This window comes from Dipodomys spectabilis, unplaced genomic scaffold, assembly GCF_019054845.1.
Source record: "Dipodomys spectabilis isolate Male_0828 unplaced genomic scaffold, ASM1905484v1 ptg000147l, whole genome shotgun sequence".
Classification (NCBI taxonomy): Eukaryota; Metazoa; Chordata; class Mammalia; order Rodentia; family Heteromyidae; genus Dipodomys; species Dipodomys spectabilis.
In genome coordinates, this window is record NW_024870824.1 from 9,868,537 (window position 1) to 9,886,948 (window position 18,412).

Consider the following 18,412-nt stretch of genomic DNA (forward strand, 5'->3'; position numbering starts at 1 on the left):
TGTAGTTCACTGTAAGCATTCTTTCATGTGTCTTGTAGTGGGCATATGTCCTCATTTCTCTTGGTGACAAATGTAGAAGTAGAATGACAAAGTCATAGGCTGTGTGTTTAATTCTAGTAAATAGTGTTAAATTCATTCTTCTTGATATTGTCAGTTTCTTTTCCAACCAGAAATGTATGAGAGTCCTGGCTACTCAGTGTTGTGGTCTTTTTAATACCATTCAGTAGGGTAATGTGGGTTCAATTACATTTCCCTGGTGAGTAATTGTTTTGTGTCTTATTTCTTATGCCTGTTGGCCATTTGGATGTTCTCTTTTAAGAAGTAACTTTTAAGTTTTGTGTGTTTTTTTTTTTTTTTTTTTTTGTTATTGTTCTAGTCCTGGGGCTTGAACACAGGGCTTGAGTGCTGTCCCTGAGTTTTTGTGCTCAATGCTAGTGTTCTACTACTGGAGCCACAGCTCCATTTTTGCTTTTTTGATGATTAATGGGAGATAAGGGTCTCACAGACTAAACTGCTCAGGCTGGCTTTGGACCATGACTGTCAGATCTTGGTCATCTGAGTAGCTTGGGTTACAGGTATGCCTGGCTTCCTTTTAAGTCTTTTATTGAATCTCATTGTTTATTCTCCCCATTTATCTGTAAACATTCTTCACCTATGTTGGATGAGTTTTGATGATGATACATACTACAAATATATTTTTACTCTGATTTACATTTTCTCTCCTTTATTTTTGGTGAATGCAAAATTTTCATTTTGGTGAATTCCAATCTGCAAATACTTTCTCTTTATGATACCTTCTGTATTATTTTTTCTTTAAAAACTCACTGTTTTTCTCTCGTAAATATTTTGATGCAAAAAATACATTTGGGAGACCTTTATAGAAATCAGCCTTAGTTCTTTTGGGCAATATTGGATTCTTGGTTTGGGATCGGCTACTTGCCTATAGTGGTAGGTAGTCTGGCCCTATTATTTATGACGCATTTTAAATTTACAAGCCCTTTTTCATTCTAGCTCATTTGATTCTTTACTAGGGTTTATCATGCAGGAGCTCATTAAGGTACTTGAAAAAGTGGTTTGTCAATTTTGAGACAAGAAAACTTGGGTGGTCATCAGGAGTGCTCTAGAGGTCTCTGGCACCTTGCCATTTGCCATGAAATTATGCATTAAGCAAGGTTTAGAAATGGACTGTTTGTGTTCACATCTAGTTTGTGTAACTTGCTAGCTCCATAATCATGAATGAGTTGCTTAATAAACCTGAGCCTAGTTTTCTTTTCTTTTTCTTTCTTTTTCTTTTTGTAATGGGCATTGAACTTGGGGCTTTACTTTTGTTAGAAAGGTAACTGCTTTTCACCACTTGAGCTACACTGCCAATCTCTGGGCCTTGGAATTCTCATCAGCTAATTGGAACTAATGAGAATATACTTACTTTGTGGCATAAATATGAAGACTGAACAGACAGATTTGCACAGGGATAAGCATAGAAACTTGCATGTCATCTTGGGCTCTTGCTATTTTTCTTTCATTGCAGGATTGTAGGATCACAATTCTTTGCAGAACTTGTAAGAGCATTCATCATCTATTCCATTGCTCCTTCATTGTTTTGTTTCCCATTTTTATCCCACATCTGTCTCCCTGTTTCATTCTCCTCTTCTCTCTTTACCCTGTTTTGCTCTGAAAACAACCACTTGCATTTCAAACAAGTAACTTCACACCATGTAGAGAAGATCTGAAAGTGTGCTGTCTCACAGGGGCTGACATGGAAAGTATAGGGTCATTGAAGATTTTGTTGGTTTTGAGGGATAGTGGTTATGAGGGGTCCAGTGAAAGTAAATATGGAAAGTTATTGCTTGATTCCAAAATAAAGAAAGTTGACCCTGTTACTTTGGCTCTAGGAATTTCACAAGCAACTAAAGATATCTGTGTTTCTGTTTGTATTGGAGAGAAACAAAAAAATATTTTCTAGATACCTAGAAAGGACAGTCCTATATCTTGTTGTACATAGAGACAGCTAAAGAAAAGTACACTTGGAGAACCAAGATTAAAATGAAATGTGTTGGATTTACTTTCTTTACCACCTGCCATTCGTCCTCCACCACACTCTTTCCACAAGAGGGAACAAGACGATATGAATTATATTTTGATGTATGTTCTTGAAATGAAAACAGATCATATTGTCTTTTTCTTGTTACCATTACCAAGTGGCCTTATCTTACTGCATTGATTATGGTGGGCTCTGTGTGAATTTTCATACCATGTGCTATGAAGTTGTGACAAAGCCCCTGGGATCTTGATATTTAGGCATCTCTTGTGCTCCAACTGTTTTCTTGCAGGGAATGAACTGGAGATCTGTTGGCTCATTGATCCCAGTATAGAGAGGAGAGTGCTTTTGCTTTCTACTTCAGTGAGACCAGGAAGGAAACAAGTGAGGATGAAACATGAAGTCCAGAGCATGGGCCATAGATGCATCAAGATCTCCTAGCCTTGGTTAAAAGTCAAGTTCCCAGGAATGGCCAAGAAGTTTACCTTCAGTAGGGTGAGGTTGGGCTGGAAATACCCATTTTAATAGGTTGCCCAATTTGGAAGTACAGGTACAAGACCTTGAATAGCACTCAAAGATCCTGGGATCTAAGAGTTTCTCAGTAGACCACAGTTTCATAGGCTTTTTATTTCAAAGCCATTAGTTTCAAAGTAACTTTACACTTAGTGTTTTTGAAAGTTGGAAGGGGGAACATCAGTCCACTGAGCCTCTAAGCCACAGATCAGTTCTGTAGAGCTGTGGCTGTGAGTACCATCTATAGATACCAGGGATCCTAGCATACTGAATGGGCTGCTGGTGGAAAATGGGTATTTGGTTCTGAGAATGCAAATTTTTGAGAAGATGGATAGCCCTGGCAGGGGCTCAAGGGAATGGAAGTTTCTCCATGTTTGGAGTCACTGCATTGTGGTGCCTGTATCCAATGTGGCCATCAAGGACTGGACACTCTCTCAGAAACCAGTCACACCCACCCACTCCCATCCATCTATATCTCGATTTCTCTCTCCTGTCTCTCTGTTTCTTTCTTTTTTTCTATTTCTTTGTTTTCCTCCCTCCCTCTCACTCTGTCTTTGTTTCTGTCTCTCTCTATCTCTCTGTTTCTCTGTCTCTGTCTCAAACACACATACTCACTCCCAGTATCAATGCTTTTCATATCCCTAGACCTCCATACTTACATGCTTACAGATATGTTAGTTAAAATGTATGAAGCATAAACAAGTCTATCCTATTCATTGGAACTATGGAAAGCAACCAGGACTAGAGAGAGTAGGTGGATTGAAATGGGCAGGTTTGGGTGCTAGGGGGCCTAGACTTGTATATTTTTAGTACATTACTGTTTTTGGATTGTCACAGAGCCTATGGACTCAGATGGTAATCAGACTTCAGTTCTTCTTTAGTCTGTCTCTTCCTTTATTTCACGATTTCTCAGTCATTAAAAATGAGGTTTAAATCAACTCTTTTTTCACTTTTTCAGGGATGTAGCCTTGAAAGCCTGATAGACAGTTTGAATTGTTCCTACAGAAAAAAATGCATAAATTTTTGTGGGGGGAAGTAATTAATGGAGAATGTGCAATCTATCTGGGACCCTAAATGTAGGACATCTGGTTTAAAGTCATTTTTATGCACAGTCTTAGAACTCAACAAACACTTTGGTACTGGAGTGCCTGTGCTCAGTTGGAAGGAGCAAGCACATTTCAATGAGAGCATAAAAAGCTAATGCCCATAAAGCACTCAGCCCCTAACACAGTAACTGTTCATTAAAAATTACATACACTTAATAGACTCATAATTACAACGCTGATTAACTCTATAAAGCTGTCAAGCGCCGTTTAGAGACATTGGACTAGTTACTAGGAAATGAGAACACTAACTTTGCATGTTTCTCCCTCTATTTATCCTGAGTTCAGCAACTCTGCTCACCTCAGTAAATACTCATTCCTGTAAGTAAAGCACTGTGTTAAATAAGCATTATGTAGACTAGAAATATGTAAGATTTTAAGGAACAAACAAGATCTAAAAGAATCATTTCATTTACCATGTCCCTTACTTGTATCTCCTATGTTTCTTCCTGCCTCTGTGAGGGAGATGAGCTCACAGAAGTGGCTTAGAAAAGCTGAGTGTTGTGCCTCTGTTGGTGCTGTTGGACTTAGTGGCCTCACATTGTGTTGAGTGAGGATTTCTTTAAGATTCTTCTCTGCCAGTTGGCTGAATGTAGCACTGGGGTCATATCTGTGTCTTTCCTTTCTGTACAGGCCAGGGGTTATCACTATGCAGGCATTGTCGGAAGAGGACCGCAGGCTCTGGATGGAAGCCATGGATGGCCGGGAACCTGTAAGTAACAATTCAGGGAAGTAGAACAAGAATAAAGATCTTGAGTTATTTGTTGCTTCCCTACTGAGGGATTTTTTACTGTTGTTCTAAAGCCTTGAGTTTTTGAAACCAAGTACTAGAGGCAATTTTTTTACTCCAGGTTGGTGTTTGTGGATTTTGCTGTTGTTTCTTTGAGTATTTAGTTCCTGAGTTTTGGTCTTTCAGTCCTAAGTCTGAAGTTCTGAATGATACTATACCAGAACTTTACCTTTGCCAGGGGCTCCTGGGTGTTTCAAAGGAGTTTGGCAAGCTGAATGTTTATTGATTATTGATGTCTTCAGAAAGTAGGGTAGAAATCACAAACTCAAGCTCATTTTAATGGGATAAATAATCATAACAGTATACACAGGTTGGGCCAACATCTTTCACCATTGCTTTAGGTTCAATATCTTATTACCATAGAGAACTACATCTCATTTTAAGCCGTTGGCTATCAGGGTAGATAGAAGGAGCTAAACCTGGTGATGTGACCCATGTTTCCATTTCAGAGATGCTTGTCTCAGGAGGGTGATATAATTTTGTGATTGTTCTACAAGTTGTGACATGTAAAACCTCTGTGAGAGCCCTGGGGAAAGACCTAGAACAGTCCTCTTACCTTGGTGCTAAGTATCTCATCTGTACTGTTCAGCAAATATCAAGGTATCAAAAATCCTAAGAGTATAGTCTAGCCAAAACTTGCCAATAAGAGATAGGAAGAAACCAAACTGTTGGAGGGCTACTAGTTAACATCTGCCAAAGCTCTCTCGAGAAGCAGGGAAAGGTGTGTGCAAGGAAAAGGCAGACTGTGGCCTTCATTGATGTTAGAGTCCTGTGATGAAGGCTAGGAGTCCAGTGCAGTTGATCTCAGTTAACTTGTCTTTTTCTCAGCCTACCATGGTGATCTGGCAATGTAGATTGATATGTTTTTCTGTTCAACCGTTTTATGCAAACATGGAACTCAATTCAGTCAACTCAGCATAAACAAGTTGTATTTGCATAACACTTAACAGTATAAAGCAAGATATAAGTAACTGATGATTTAGGCAAAGTTGGCTAACCTATAATAAAACAATGTTTAATCTTAATTCTTCTGAGCTAAAATTATAAGGTAGTTCTAAATTTCCTTGGAATGTGTACATATTTTTACCTTTAGGATTTTAATTGGGTTTTGGCAGTTTTGGGCTTTGATTATAGGAACTTGTTATTACTAGGTTGGTGCTCTACCTCTGAGCCACACCTTCAGCCTTGACTTTTGTTGGTTACTTTTTTAGGATAGGGTCTGGTTTCCTGCCTAGCTGTGCTCCTGAGCTATGATTTGCCCACCTTATGTTTCTCATCACTGTTGAGCTAACAAGCACATGCTACCATAATCAGCTTACCATAATCAGCTTTCTTATTGCTCAGGCTGCCCTCAAATTGAGATTTTTTTCCAGTCTCAGCCTTCCCAGTAGCTAGGATTACAAGCATGAACCACCTGGCTCTATATTTGGGATTTTTTTTTTTGTGAGCACAATTGCTATTTAATGACAGCAGCTTATGAAAACAGCTTCTTGAAAGCTTTCATTGTAGTAAGAATCCTTTACTATCAGCTTTGACATGAAGTTGAGCAAATTACATCTATCTCTTGACCCATTTATTTTTCTTTAGTGTTGTAGGAATAATTGTTATGAATTCATTTTATGGATAAGCAAAATGAGGTTTAGAGAAATTACTTATCTTGAGAACACTAATGAAGAGTGTATTTGCCTCTCTGAACCCAGAAGTCCACGCTTATCAGGGTCATTCTACTATCCTCACCCCATAGTTGCTCTGGTCATTGCAATTTCCCATCTGGAAAGCATCCAGGAGAAGCATTTTGAAGGACTCAGCAAGGAACCCCTCACTTCTACTGGCACTGCCATTAACCCTACTCACCTTCAGAGGACAATGGGGAATTTAAGCTGCACTTAGACATGAGCTCTGCTCTTCCAGTACACGTTAAGGAAGAAGAGAAAGGAGGCTGTGGTGGTTGTCTACCAGTAGATGTTACTTGGGTTTTATCTTTAATAGGGAAATTATCTTGTAAGTCCCCCTCTCCCCTCTTTCTCTCTGTCTCTCTCTCTCTCTCTCTCTCTCTCTCTACTGAGGTTTGAACTCACGGCTTAGTACTTGCCAGGGAGGTGCTTTATTACTTAAGCCATGCCTCCATCCCTCCCCTTTTTTCCTTTTCTGACTCTTGAATGATTTTTTAAAAGAATAACATTTATTAAGCACCTCATGTGCGTCAAGTCATGAATGACTCTTTAAATTCCTGGAAATCTCTAGGATGAAAATACTTCTTATGGCATGCTGTTCTTGGTATAAGTAAGAATAACAGCAACCATAGGAAAAACCCCACCCAAAAAGCTGAAATGAATCCTGTTCTAAGCCTTCTCTTTCACTACTTCCCACAACCTGATTTTTGTTCTGTCTGTTGATAATTGATCTCTAACCATTTCAGTCTTTCTGTAGATTAACATCTGGCTTATACAGATGAAAAGTGTGCTATTGAAATGTACACATTAAAAATCTGTTAAAACACCAAACACTTCTGTATCTAAACATGATAAAAATTATTTCCTCACAGGAACATATAGTTTTCATCGAAAGCCATACTTTTGTGTGCTTTTTAGTTTGTTAGAGAGAAATTATAGACAAATGATGACTACATAATCAACAGTACCAAAGACATAATTGTTTCTCCCACTACTGATAACTCCTAGAGAACATTATTGGAGCTACATGCCCAGTAGAAAATTAGCAGCTCCAGTTTTAATCACCATCTCCCTAATTAGTTTAATCTTTCCCCTTGGGAGTTTTGGCTTTCTCAAGTTGGCCTTTTCTCTAGCTGGTCTTAAAGCAGTTCCATTTTCAGAGAGATGCTAACATGTCTTCCATTCTCTACTGCAATTGACCTGTGGTACATTATTCAGTAGTAGAATTTGTTTGTGTGTGGTACGAGTAACTTTAGTTTCTACTCTCTTTGTTCTTAATTGTTTAATAACACTTTAAGATCTATCAGGATAGAAAAAAAAAACTCTGAAATGAGTCCCAAATTTTGCAACATTGTAGCTGTTAGATGAATCACAATTGCTAGCATGTCACATTCTAATCTGCAGAAATATTGAATGTCTTCATGGACTGTTGGGCATATGATAGAGGAAGCAATTAGAGTTGTGCTTCTATATAGAACATTATTGATTTTATCTGTGTACTGAATTTAAAATGTTTTAGTTCAAATGAAGGAAATCCAATTCAAATTTGCTTGACAAAAGGCTAGGTTCATTGGGTTACATAACTGAAAAGCATAGTTTTTGAAACTATTTGAATTTAAAGCCCATTAGAATCTCATAACTTACATAATGTTTGATGGTTTCTAGTTTGTACTTGCTTCACTTTGCAATATATTCTTAACATGTAGTGGTGAGATGCTCCTATTTTAAGCGTACATGTGATGATTAATTTTTGTTATAGTGCATGTTATTGCTGTTATTATTTGATTTTCTGAAAAGAGGGTCTTGCTATATAATGGAAGGTGGACTCATACTTGATATGTGGCCCAAGCTGGCCCAGAACTTAGACCTTGCTATACTGAGAGGTAGAATGGGCCATGTACCAATGGTGCTTGTCTACCATCTTTAGGAGGCTAAGATCAGGAGGATTGTAGTTTGAGGACATCCCAGGAGAAAAGATCATGATCTTCTATCTCAGTTGCTGGAGGTAATGTGCCCATTTGCCATCCCTGAAACATAGGAGGCTATGATGGGAAGGATCATGGTTCCAGGCCAGGCAAGGCAATGATGTTCATGACACCCCCATCACAACAGAAAAATCTTAGAAAATCTACTTACCTATCATCCCAGATATGGCAGGAAGCATAAATAGCAGAATTGTAGTCAAGACTGATTCAATAAAAAAAGTGAGATATATTTCAAAACTGACTAGAGCAAAAAGGGCTGGAGACATGGCTCAAGTGGTAGAGAGTGTCTCTAGCAATCATGAAGCTCCAGTACCTCAAAAATATTGAGATCAGCAAATTTTTCTGTAATAGATAATCTATTATAGAAATAATAATTATTACCTAAGATAATAAGTATTTTAGGCTTTATGAGCCATAGAATGGCTATTGTAGCTACTTACCTTTTGTGTAGCAATTGAAAAGCAACACAGAAAATATATGAATGAATGCATGTGCCTGTTTCAATAAACTTTCTTTTTTTATTATTTTTAGTTGGACTGGAGGTTATCATTCAACATGTCATTTTATAAGTATAATGCATCTTGATCAATATTATTCCTTTCATCATTCTCTCCCATCCCTCCCAATCTTACCCCTCCCCTCAGTTTTCCTTTCAGTAGGTCATGGATTAAATATTATCTTCCTCATATTCATAAACACTTTCTTTTTTATTGTTATTATAAAGATGATATATGAGGAGTTATAGTTACATAATGCATTTGTTTTTAAATAGTGTCAACCCTTCCCTCACTTTCTCCCAGGTTTTCCCTTCTATTCCCCCACCCCCCAAGTTGTATAGTGCCTAGTGAGTATCATTGCTGCATTTGCTTATTGTTTGTCCCACCATTTCTGTGCTCCCCGTTATCTTCCTCCAAACAGATAAATTTACAAACTTACAAGCAAAACAAAAAGTATAGAAAACAAAAGCAGCAACAAAAGAAAAAAAAACACCTCTTGTTTCCATTTCTTAGAGTTTATTTTTGTAAATATCATTTTATATACACATAGCTATTGTGCCTTTGTGATCCTCTCCCAAGGATATCGTTCTGTGGTCTCATTGTGTGAATGTCTAGAGTTCTATATAATTTATCCTGTCTTTTACACATCCATTGTGTTTATTTGTAGATTTCATAGGCACATTCTACTATGACAAATAAGGGAAACCATGCAACCTAAATTTCTTTGGGTCTGGCTTACTTCACTTAATATAATTTTTCCAAGTCTTTCCATTTCCTTATGAATAGTACAATATCATTCTTTCTGGTGGCATAGTAAATTTTGTTCTTTCGACCCATTTGTCTATTGAGGGGCATCCAGTCCATATCTTGGCTATGGTAAACAATATTGTAGTGAACATAGTTGTGCTACAAGCTTTAATATGGCCTTGTTTGTGTTCTATTGGATAAATTCCCAGGAATAGAATTGCTGGTTCATAGGGAAGCTCCATGTTGTCTTTTGATGAACCTCCATACTTCTTTCCAGAGTGGTTGAACAAGTTTACATTGCTACTAACAGTGTAATAGAGTTTCCTTTTGGCCACATCCCTGCCAGCATCTGCTATTATTAGTTTTCTTGATAATGACCATTCTAACTGGGGTTAGGTGGAACACAGGTCAGGAGAAAGACAGCCTCTTCAAATAGGGCTGTCAAAATTGGCAATACACATACAGAAAACTGCACCAGAATCAAATCTAAATGGATTAAAGACCTTAATGTCTGTCCAGATACCATGAAAATATTGCTGGAAGAGGTGGGAGAAACACTAGGGCCCCTAGACATGGGTTGAAACTTCCTAAGTAATGATCCAGAATCACAACAAATCAAAGAAACTAGATAAGTGGGATTACATCAAACTGACCAGTTTCTGCATGGCAAAGGACATACCTAACAAAATAAATGGAAAGCCAACTGATTGTGGAAGATTTTTACTAGCTATGCATTAGACAAGGTTCTCCTATCTAAAATATACTTATAACTTAAAAAATTAACCCCCACCAAAATAAACCCTAAAAGAAACAACAGCCCAATTAATAAATGGGCTAAAGACTTAAAGAGAGAAAAAGAATGGCCAAAATAGATACATGAAGAAATGTCCGTAAAAGAAATGCAAACCAATAACTAATATACATCTAGGATAATTTTACCAGACAAGCAGAAAAGGTAAAAAGTTATGTATATATGACCATATAAGATGATGCTAAGCTAAATAAATCCCAACACAAGAGATTTATTCTTTGTTGCTGTTGTTTTTAATGTACTATGTGATTTTTTTGTTTCTTTTGTATGTTCTTCAACCTATGGTATAACCCCTGTTGTTACTGTTACTTGATTCTGGTGCTCTGCATCTTGTATATACATTTTTCTAATTTGGGGAGGGGAAGGGAAATAACAAAATGCTGAAACAAGGAAACAGGTAGACCCATTGTAACAATGAGACTTACAAGACACTATGTTGAAAATGCACTTTACAACTTGGGGGGCAGGAAGGGGAGGGGGAGAGAAGGGATAGTAGGGGAAAAACAAAGGAGGGGGTAACAATGCTAGATAGGAAATGTACTCTTTACTCATGTAACTGTAAGCTCCTGTACAATATCTTTACAATAAAAAAGTAATAAAGAATTAAAAAATGTGTCTATATATGTGTCTAAATTTCTTAGATCATCTGACCAGTTTAACATCACCATGTCCCATTTTACTAAAATATATTTCACTGCCTTTGCTAGTGTAAAGATTCATTTAGAAGTCAGCCTGAGCTTTCAGGAGATGTGTAGGGGAGCATGAAGTAATCTTTAGCCTCTTTTGCTATGATCTGGTCCAGGTTTGGCAGTTCATAATTCTAGTTGTATGCTAGTTGAGCTTACCAGGCCATTACTCTTAATACACTCTCCTTTCTTTTTTTTGGGGGGGGGTGTCCAGTCGTGGGGCCTGAACTCTGGGCCTGGGCACTGTCCCTCAGCTCTTCAGCTCAAGGCTAGCACTCTACCACTTAAGCCACAGCGCCACTTCTGGCTTCTTTCTTTTCGCTTATGTGATGCTGAGGAATTGAACCCAGGGCCTCATGCATGCAAGGCAAGCGCTCTACCACTGAGCCACCTTCCCAGCCCCTACACTCTCCTTTCTTTGGTAAGGTACACGTGATTGTATGAGTATGAGGAAGATGTAGGATGAAATTGTTAAGCTCTATTGTAATGCTGCAGACCTCACTTACTTAATTTTTTGGTTGGTTGGTTGGTTGGTTGTGGGGCTTGACTTCAAGGCATGAATGCTGTCCCTGAGCTCTTTAGCTCAAGGCGAGTGCTCTACCACTTGAGCCATAGCACCACTTCATTTCCTGGTGGTTAACTGCCAATCAGAGTCTCACAAATGTTCCTTCGTGGGCTGGCTTTGAACTGCAATACTTGAATCTCAGCCTCTTGAGTAGCTAGGATTACAGGTGTGAGCTACCAGAGCCTGGCCACCTTACTTATTTTTGAGTGATGTTTTGGAAGGATAGTTGGGTCCAATTTGTCAAGAGTTTAAAAGTGAGATTCACAATATTCTTTTCATTTCTCCACTTATCACTGTCTCTCACCATTGCATTACACTTTCATATCATTTTTGTTTACATCTTTTTTTTTTTTGTGTGGTGGTCCTTGGGTTTGAACTAAGGGCCTTGGCATTGTTCCTCAGCTCAACTAGTGCTTGAGCCACTATGCCACTTCCTCAGATTTTTGTTTGCTTGTTTTTACTTACTGGAATCAAGAAGCCAGTCACAAGCTACATTTTTGTGTCATGTGAGTATATTTATGTAGGCGGAATTTAGGATAGGTGCATAATACATATCATATCAATGTGCTCAAGATTTAAATGAAATGTAGTAATAGCAACATATATCTTTGTTCCCTTTGGTTAGTGTTATAGTTTGAATATGAAATGTCCCCACTGGCTCATGTGTTTAATGCTTGTTCTCATATGGTGGTGCTGTTTTGGGAGATTCTGGAAACTTTAAGATTACGGCCTAGTTGAAGGAAGTAGGTCACTGGGCAAGTTATACACAGTTCCTAATTCTTCCTTCCTTCCTTATGGGGCATCATGAGGAAATAGCTTTCTTAACCTCCTGCTACGGATGCTATGACGCCATGATATTTTACTTGAGGGCATAGGGCCAGGCAACCATAGACTGGACTCTGAAACTGTGAGCTAAAAGAAATCCTCCCCGCCTTAATTTCCTTTGCTCAGGTACTTGGTCACAGCTGTATAAAATCTGACTAATAGAGCTGGAATGTTCAGAATATCTTATGTGAGTCAGGGATATTTAATGAACTTGAACTTCAAAATGGGAGGAAAGAAAAATCAGGTGAAATTGTTTAATGTTAGGGAATTGATGAAATTCTTATAAGAAATGGAAATTGTGTCAGCATTAAGATATCAGGAATAAGATATGCTTCATTGATAGAAATTTAACTTGTTTGCTGCTGCTTCCTTATTGGTCTAGCACAATGGCTGACCTTTAGCATTCAACAAATACTTGCTGAATGATTAAACTCAAAACTAAAGGGAACTTTGGTTGATGCTTGCCTTAAGATAGTGTTCTAGCACAAAACTGGTGCTATTTTCATCTCAAATGGGCAGAGTAAGCCAGAAAAACACAAGAAAAATGGCAAATCCGGGTATCTCAATTCCCAATCTTGATAATCAGGGGAAAAACAGATAATGAATAATCCAGAGGAGAGTTCCCAAATAGCTCTACAAACACTGCTGGCAAACATGATAAATGAAAAGATTGAAAACATACAAAGGACTCTGTATGAGCGTGATAGGGAGAGAGAGGACGCAATCCAAAAGTTTATACAGGAATATCATAAGCGTGAGGAAGCTACTCAAAAAGTGATACAGGATTTGCGTGAGCTGCTTGAGAATACTCAAAGAGAAAGGCAGGAATGGCGTGAGCAGGCTGAGAACACTCAAAGAGAACTACAGGAATCCCAGGAACGGGAGGAAGCTAATCAAAGAGTAATACAGGAATTGAGAGAGCAGGAAGAGAATACACAAAGATCACTAAAGGCATTCATGGAATCCATTAACAAAGAGCTGAAGGAAGTCAGGGAGACCACAAAGGGAATGCTGAATGGAACCCAACAGAAGGAATGGGAGTCCAAGGAAACCATAACCAATCAACTAAGTGATTTGAGAATAAACACTGAACACCAAATTAAGGAAGTAAAGAAGTTCATACAAGATCTAAAACAAAGCTTCAACAAAGAATTTGAAGCCATCAAAGCTGACCAATTAGAAAGAAAAGAGATAAAAAACAAAGTAGAAAGTCTTGACAGCAGGTTAGACCATGCAGAAGATCGAATCTCAGGGATTGAAGACAGCCTAGATATTATAGAGAAAGAACATACAACCATCCAAGACAAGTCCAAGAAATATGATAGATCTATCCAACACTTGGAAGACACCATCAGAAGGCCTAATCTAAGGATAATGGGTGTAGAGGAGCACCTATAAACAGAAGTTAATGGTCTAGGAAATTTGTTTTACAGGATGCTAGCAGAGAACTTCCCAAACATGCAAAAAGATAGGCCTATTCAGATACAAGAAGCTTTTTAGAACCTCAAATAGACCAGACCAGAATAGGACATCCCACCGTCACATTATAATCCACACAGGATCAACTCAGACCAAGGAAAAGATCCTTAAAGCTGTCAAGGAAAAGATTAATCACCTATAAAGGGAAACCAATTAGAATCACCTCAGATTTCTCAGCAGAGCCAATCAAAGCAAGAAGAGCCTGGAATGATGTATGCCATGCCCTAAAAACAAACAACTATCAACCAAGAATACTATACCCAGCTAAACTCTCCTTCATAACTGAAAGCCAAATAAAAACCTTCCATAGCAAAGAAAAATTGAAACAATACATCTCCACCAAACCAGCCCTACAAAAGATTCTTAAAGATGTCCTACACATAGAAAACCAACAAGACCACAATAAAGGCCAAGAAACTGCACCCAAACTGAGAATCCAAGAACCATAGGAAGAACCCAGTTTTTGCAGCCCCCAAGAAGGTGGATAACATGGCAGGAACTCCCAAATACCTCTCAGTCCTATCTCTGAACGTTAACGGACTGAACTCTCCAATTAAGCGACATAGACTGTCTAGTTGGATTAAAAAACAAGACCCTTCTATCTGCTGCCTTCAGGAGTCACATCTTGCCCGTAAAAACAAACACATTTTCAATGTTAAAGGCTGGAACAAAATCTACCAAGCAAACGGCCCCCATAAACAGGCGGGGGTTGCAATCCTAATATCAGATAAAATAGATTTCAAATTAAAATTCGTGAGAAGAGATGAAGAAGGTCGCTACATACTAATTAAAGGATCTCTCCTTCAGGAGGATATTACAATTCTAAATATCTATTCGCCAAACAATGGAGCAGCCAAATTTATCCAAGAAACACTACTTTCCCTCAAATCCCATATAGATCCAAAGACATTAATTGTTGGGGATTTTAACACACCACTCTCCCCACTAGATAGATCAACTCGGCAAAAACTCAACAGAGAAACCGCAGATCTAAACAGCTGCATAGATCAACTAGACTTAACAGACATCTACCGAACATTTCACCCAGCAGCATCAGAATACACGTTTTTCTCAGCAGCACATGGAACATTTTCTAAAATAGACCACATTTTAGGCCACAAAGCAAACTTGTCTAAATTCAGAAACATTGAAGTTATACCTTGCACTCTCTCTGACCACAAGGGAATAAAATTAGAATTCAACACCAAAAGCCACCAAAGAAAGTCCGGTAACACATGGAGGCTGAACAACACACTGCTGAATCACGAGTGGGTCATGGAAGAGATTAGGAAGGAAATTCAAATGTTCATGCTATTCAACAAAAATGAAGACAAATTACCAGCTCCTCTGGGACACAGCAAAGGCAGTACTCAGAGGCAAGTTTATAGCCCTGAGCTCCTACATCAACAAATTGGAGAGATCTGAAAGCAACAATTTAATGACACATCTAAACCTCCTTGAAAAAGAGCAGCAAGATAAACCCCAATCCGGTAGATGGAAAGAAATAATTAAAATTAAATCAGAATTAAATGAATTAGAATCCAAAAAAACTATAGAAAGAATCAACAAAACAAAGAGTTGGTTCTTCGAAAAAATTAACAAAATTGACAGACGCTTAGCAAATCTTATCAGAAAAAGAAGAGAACACACCCAAATAAATAAACTCAGAGATGAGAATGGAAACATCACCACGGAAACAACCAAGATTCAGAACATTATAAGGGAATACTTCTCAAAACTTTATGCTAATAAGTTTGAGAACTTGGCAGAAATGGACCTTTTCCTAGCAAATATTGATCATGCCAAAACTAAACCAAGATGAGTTAAACCATCTTAACAGGCCCATATCAAGCATTGAAATAGAAACAGCAATAAGAGACCTCCCAGCTAAGAAAAGTCCAGGACCAGATGGTTTTACAGCGGAATTTTACAAGGCCTTCAAAGCAGAGCTCACACCAATTCTCCTCCAACTCTTCAATGAAATTGAAAGAGAGAGTTCACTACCGAATACATTCTATGAAGCCATCATAGCCCTCATCCCAAAACCAGGCAGGGACTCATCAAAGAAAGAGAACTATAGACCCATTTCTTTGATGAACATGGATGCAAAACTTCTCAACAAAATTTTGGCCAATCGACTTCAACAATTCATCCAAAAAATCATACACCACGATCAAACAGGATTCATTTCAGGGATGCAAAGCTGGTTCAATATACGCAAATCAATTAATATTATTCATCACATCAACAGGAGCAAGAATAAGAACCACATGGTTATCTCAATAGATGCAGAAAAAGCATTCGACAAGATCCAACACCCCTTTATGATGAAAGTTTTGGAAAAATTAGGAATCCATGGAACATTCCTCAATACAATAAAGGCTATATATGACAAACCTACAGCTAGCATTATACTTAATGATGAAAAACTGAAGCCATTTCCTCTTAACTCAGGAACAAGACAAGGATGTCCACTCTCTTCACTTCTCTTCAATCTAGTATTAGAATGCCTAGCTACAGCAATAAGAAAAGATGCAGACATAAAGGGGATTCAAATAGGGAAAGAAGAAATAAAACTCTCCCTCTTTGCAGATGATATGATCTTGTATTTAAAGAATCCCATAGACTCCACTCCCAAATTACTCAAGCTGATTCAAAACTTTGGCAAAGTAGCAGGTTATAAAATTAACCCCCCCAAATCAATGGCTTTTCTGTATGCCAACAATGAGAAAAGCGTGGCTGAAATTTGGAAAGCAACTCCATTTGTAATAGCCCCAGAAAAAATAAAATACCTAGGAATTAACCAAAGAAGTGAAGGCCCTCTACAATGAAAACTTTCAAATCTTGAAAAAGGAAATTAAAACAGAACTTAGAAAATGGCAAAACCTCCCATGCTCCTGGATTGGAAAGATTAACATCGTGAAAATGGCAGTACTTCCCAAGGCTATCTACAAATTCAACGCAATACCTATCAAAATTCCACCCTCATTCTTCAAGGAAATAGAAGAGGCAATCCAAAAATTCATATGGTACAATAAAAGACTCCAAATAGGAAAAACACTCCTCATGGAAAGAACACTGCTGGAGGAATATCAATACCAAATTTCAAACTCTACTATAAAGCCATAGTCATCAAAACAGCTTGGTATTGGCATAAGAACAGACCTCAGGACCAATGGAATAGAATTGAAAACCCAGAAATGAACCTACAGACCTATAGCCATCTAATCTTCGATAAGGGACCTAAAACAATAGAATGGAAGAAAGACAGTCTTTTCAGTAAATGGTGCTGGCAAAATTGGTTAACTACTTGTAGAAAACTAAAGCTAGATCCTTATATATCACCCTGCACCAGAATCAACTCCAAATGGATCGAAGACCTTGAAGTCAAAGCAGATACTCTGAAAACACTACAGGATGGAATAGGAGAAACCCTAGGTCTCCTTGGCCCAGGCTAAAATTTTCTGAATAGAGACCCGGAAACAAAACAAATCAAAGAAAGGTTGGACAAATGGGATTGGATGAAGTTGTAGAGCTTCTGCATGGCAAAGGACATAGCTAGCAAGATCAATAGAAAGCCCACGGATTGGGAGAAGATCTTCATTAGCCATACAAAAGACAAGGGTCTCATATCTAAAATATACTTGGAACTCAAAAAATTAAATCCCCCAACAACAAATCCTCAAAGAAACAACTGCCCAATAAATAAGTGGGCTAAAGTCTTAAAGAGAAACTTCTCTGAAGAAGAAAGAAGGATGGCCAATAGACACATGAAGAAATGCTCAACCTCCCTAGCCATAAAAGAAATGCAAATCAAAACAACATTGAGATACCACCTCACTCCAGTTAGAATGGCTATAATCCAGAACTCTAACAACAACAGATGCTGGAGGGGATGTGGACAGAAGGGAACCTTACTTCCTTGTTGGTGGGAATGTAAACTTGTTCAACCACTTTGGAAAGCAGTATGGAGGTTCCTCAAAAGACTTCACATAGAGCTCCCCTATGACCCAGCAATCCCACTTTTGGGCATTTACCCAAATGTTTACAAACAAGACCACACTAAAGTTACCAGCACAACTATGCTTATTGCAGCATTATTTACCATAGCTAAGATCTGGAACCAACCCAGATGCCCCTCAGTAGATGAATGGATCAAGAAAATGTGTATATATACACAATGGAATTCTATGCCTCCATCAGAAAGAATGACATTGCCCCATTTGTTAGGAAATGGAAAAACTTGGAAAAAATTATATTAAGTGAAGTAAGCCAGGCCCAAAGAAACATAGGTCCCATGGTTTCCATTATATGCAATATCTAGTATATGTATGAGTCAAGTAGAAAAGGTCAGATAATGTGATGTTAGGAAAATGAACCCTTAGATATGTATTTTAATGTTTTTTTTTCTTTCATGCATTTGTTTCTAACGCATTTATAAGATTATCTCTTTGTTGCTTTGTATGTCCCTCCCCCACAGTATAACCCCTGCTTTCACTATACTTGATGTCAGTATCACTTGTAGAGGAGATGGGGAAAAACAAGTCGTTTAAGGATACAGGTGGACCTGTTGTAATAATGAGAAGTCCAAGTTGTCATGTTGAAAACGAGCTTTACAACGTTGGTGGGGGGGGGGGGGTGGGGGGAGGGGGGAGGATTGGGGGGGGGTGGAGGCTGGGAAGGGATGTGAAGGGTAAACA

General features: G+C 38.2%; 1 protein-coding gene across 4 annotated transcripts in view; it reads left to right on the forward strand.

Annotated features, from left to right (window-relative positions):
* The window catches only part of Arhgap26 (Rho GTPase activating protein 26), a 459,434-nt gene that overhangs the window by 161,738 nt on the left and 279,284 nt on the right, over positions 1-18,412 (forward strand). For all 4 annotated transcript variants that reach the window (XM_042692003.1, XM_042692006.1, XM_042692004.1 and 1 more), the window contains exon 11: positions 4,288-4,366. In XM_042692003.1, coding sequence (XP_042547937.1) covers positions 4,288-4,366 — 79 coding nt within the window. The remainder of the gene's footprint in view (positions 1-4,287; positions 4,367-18,412) is intronic.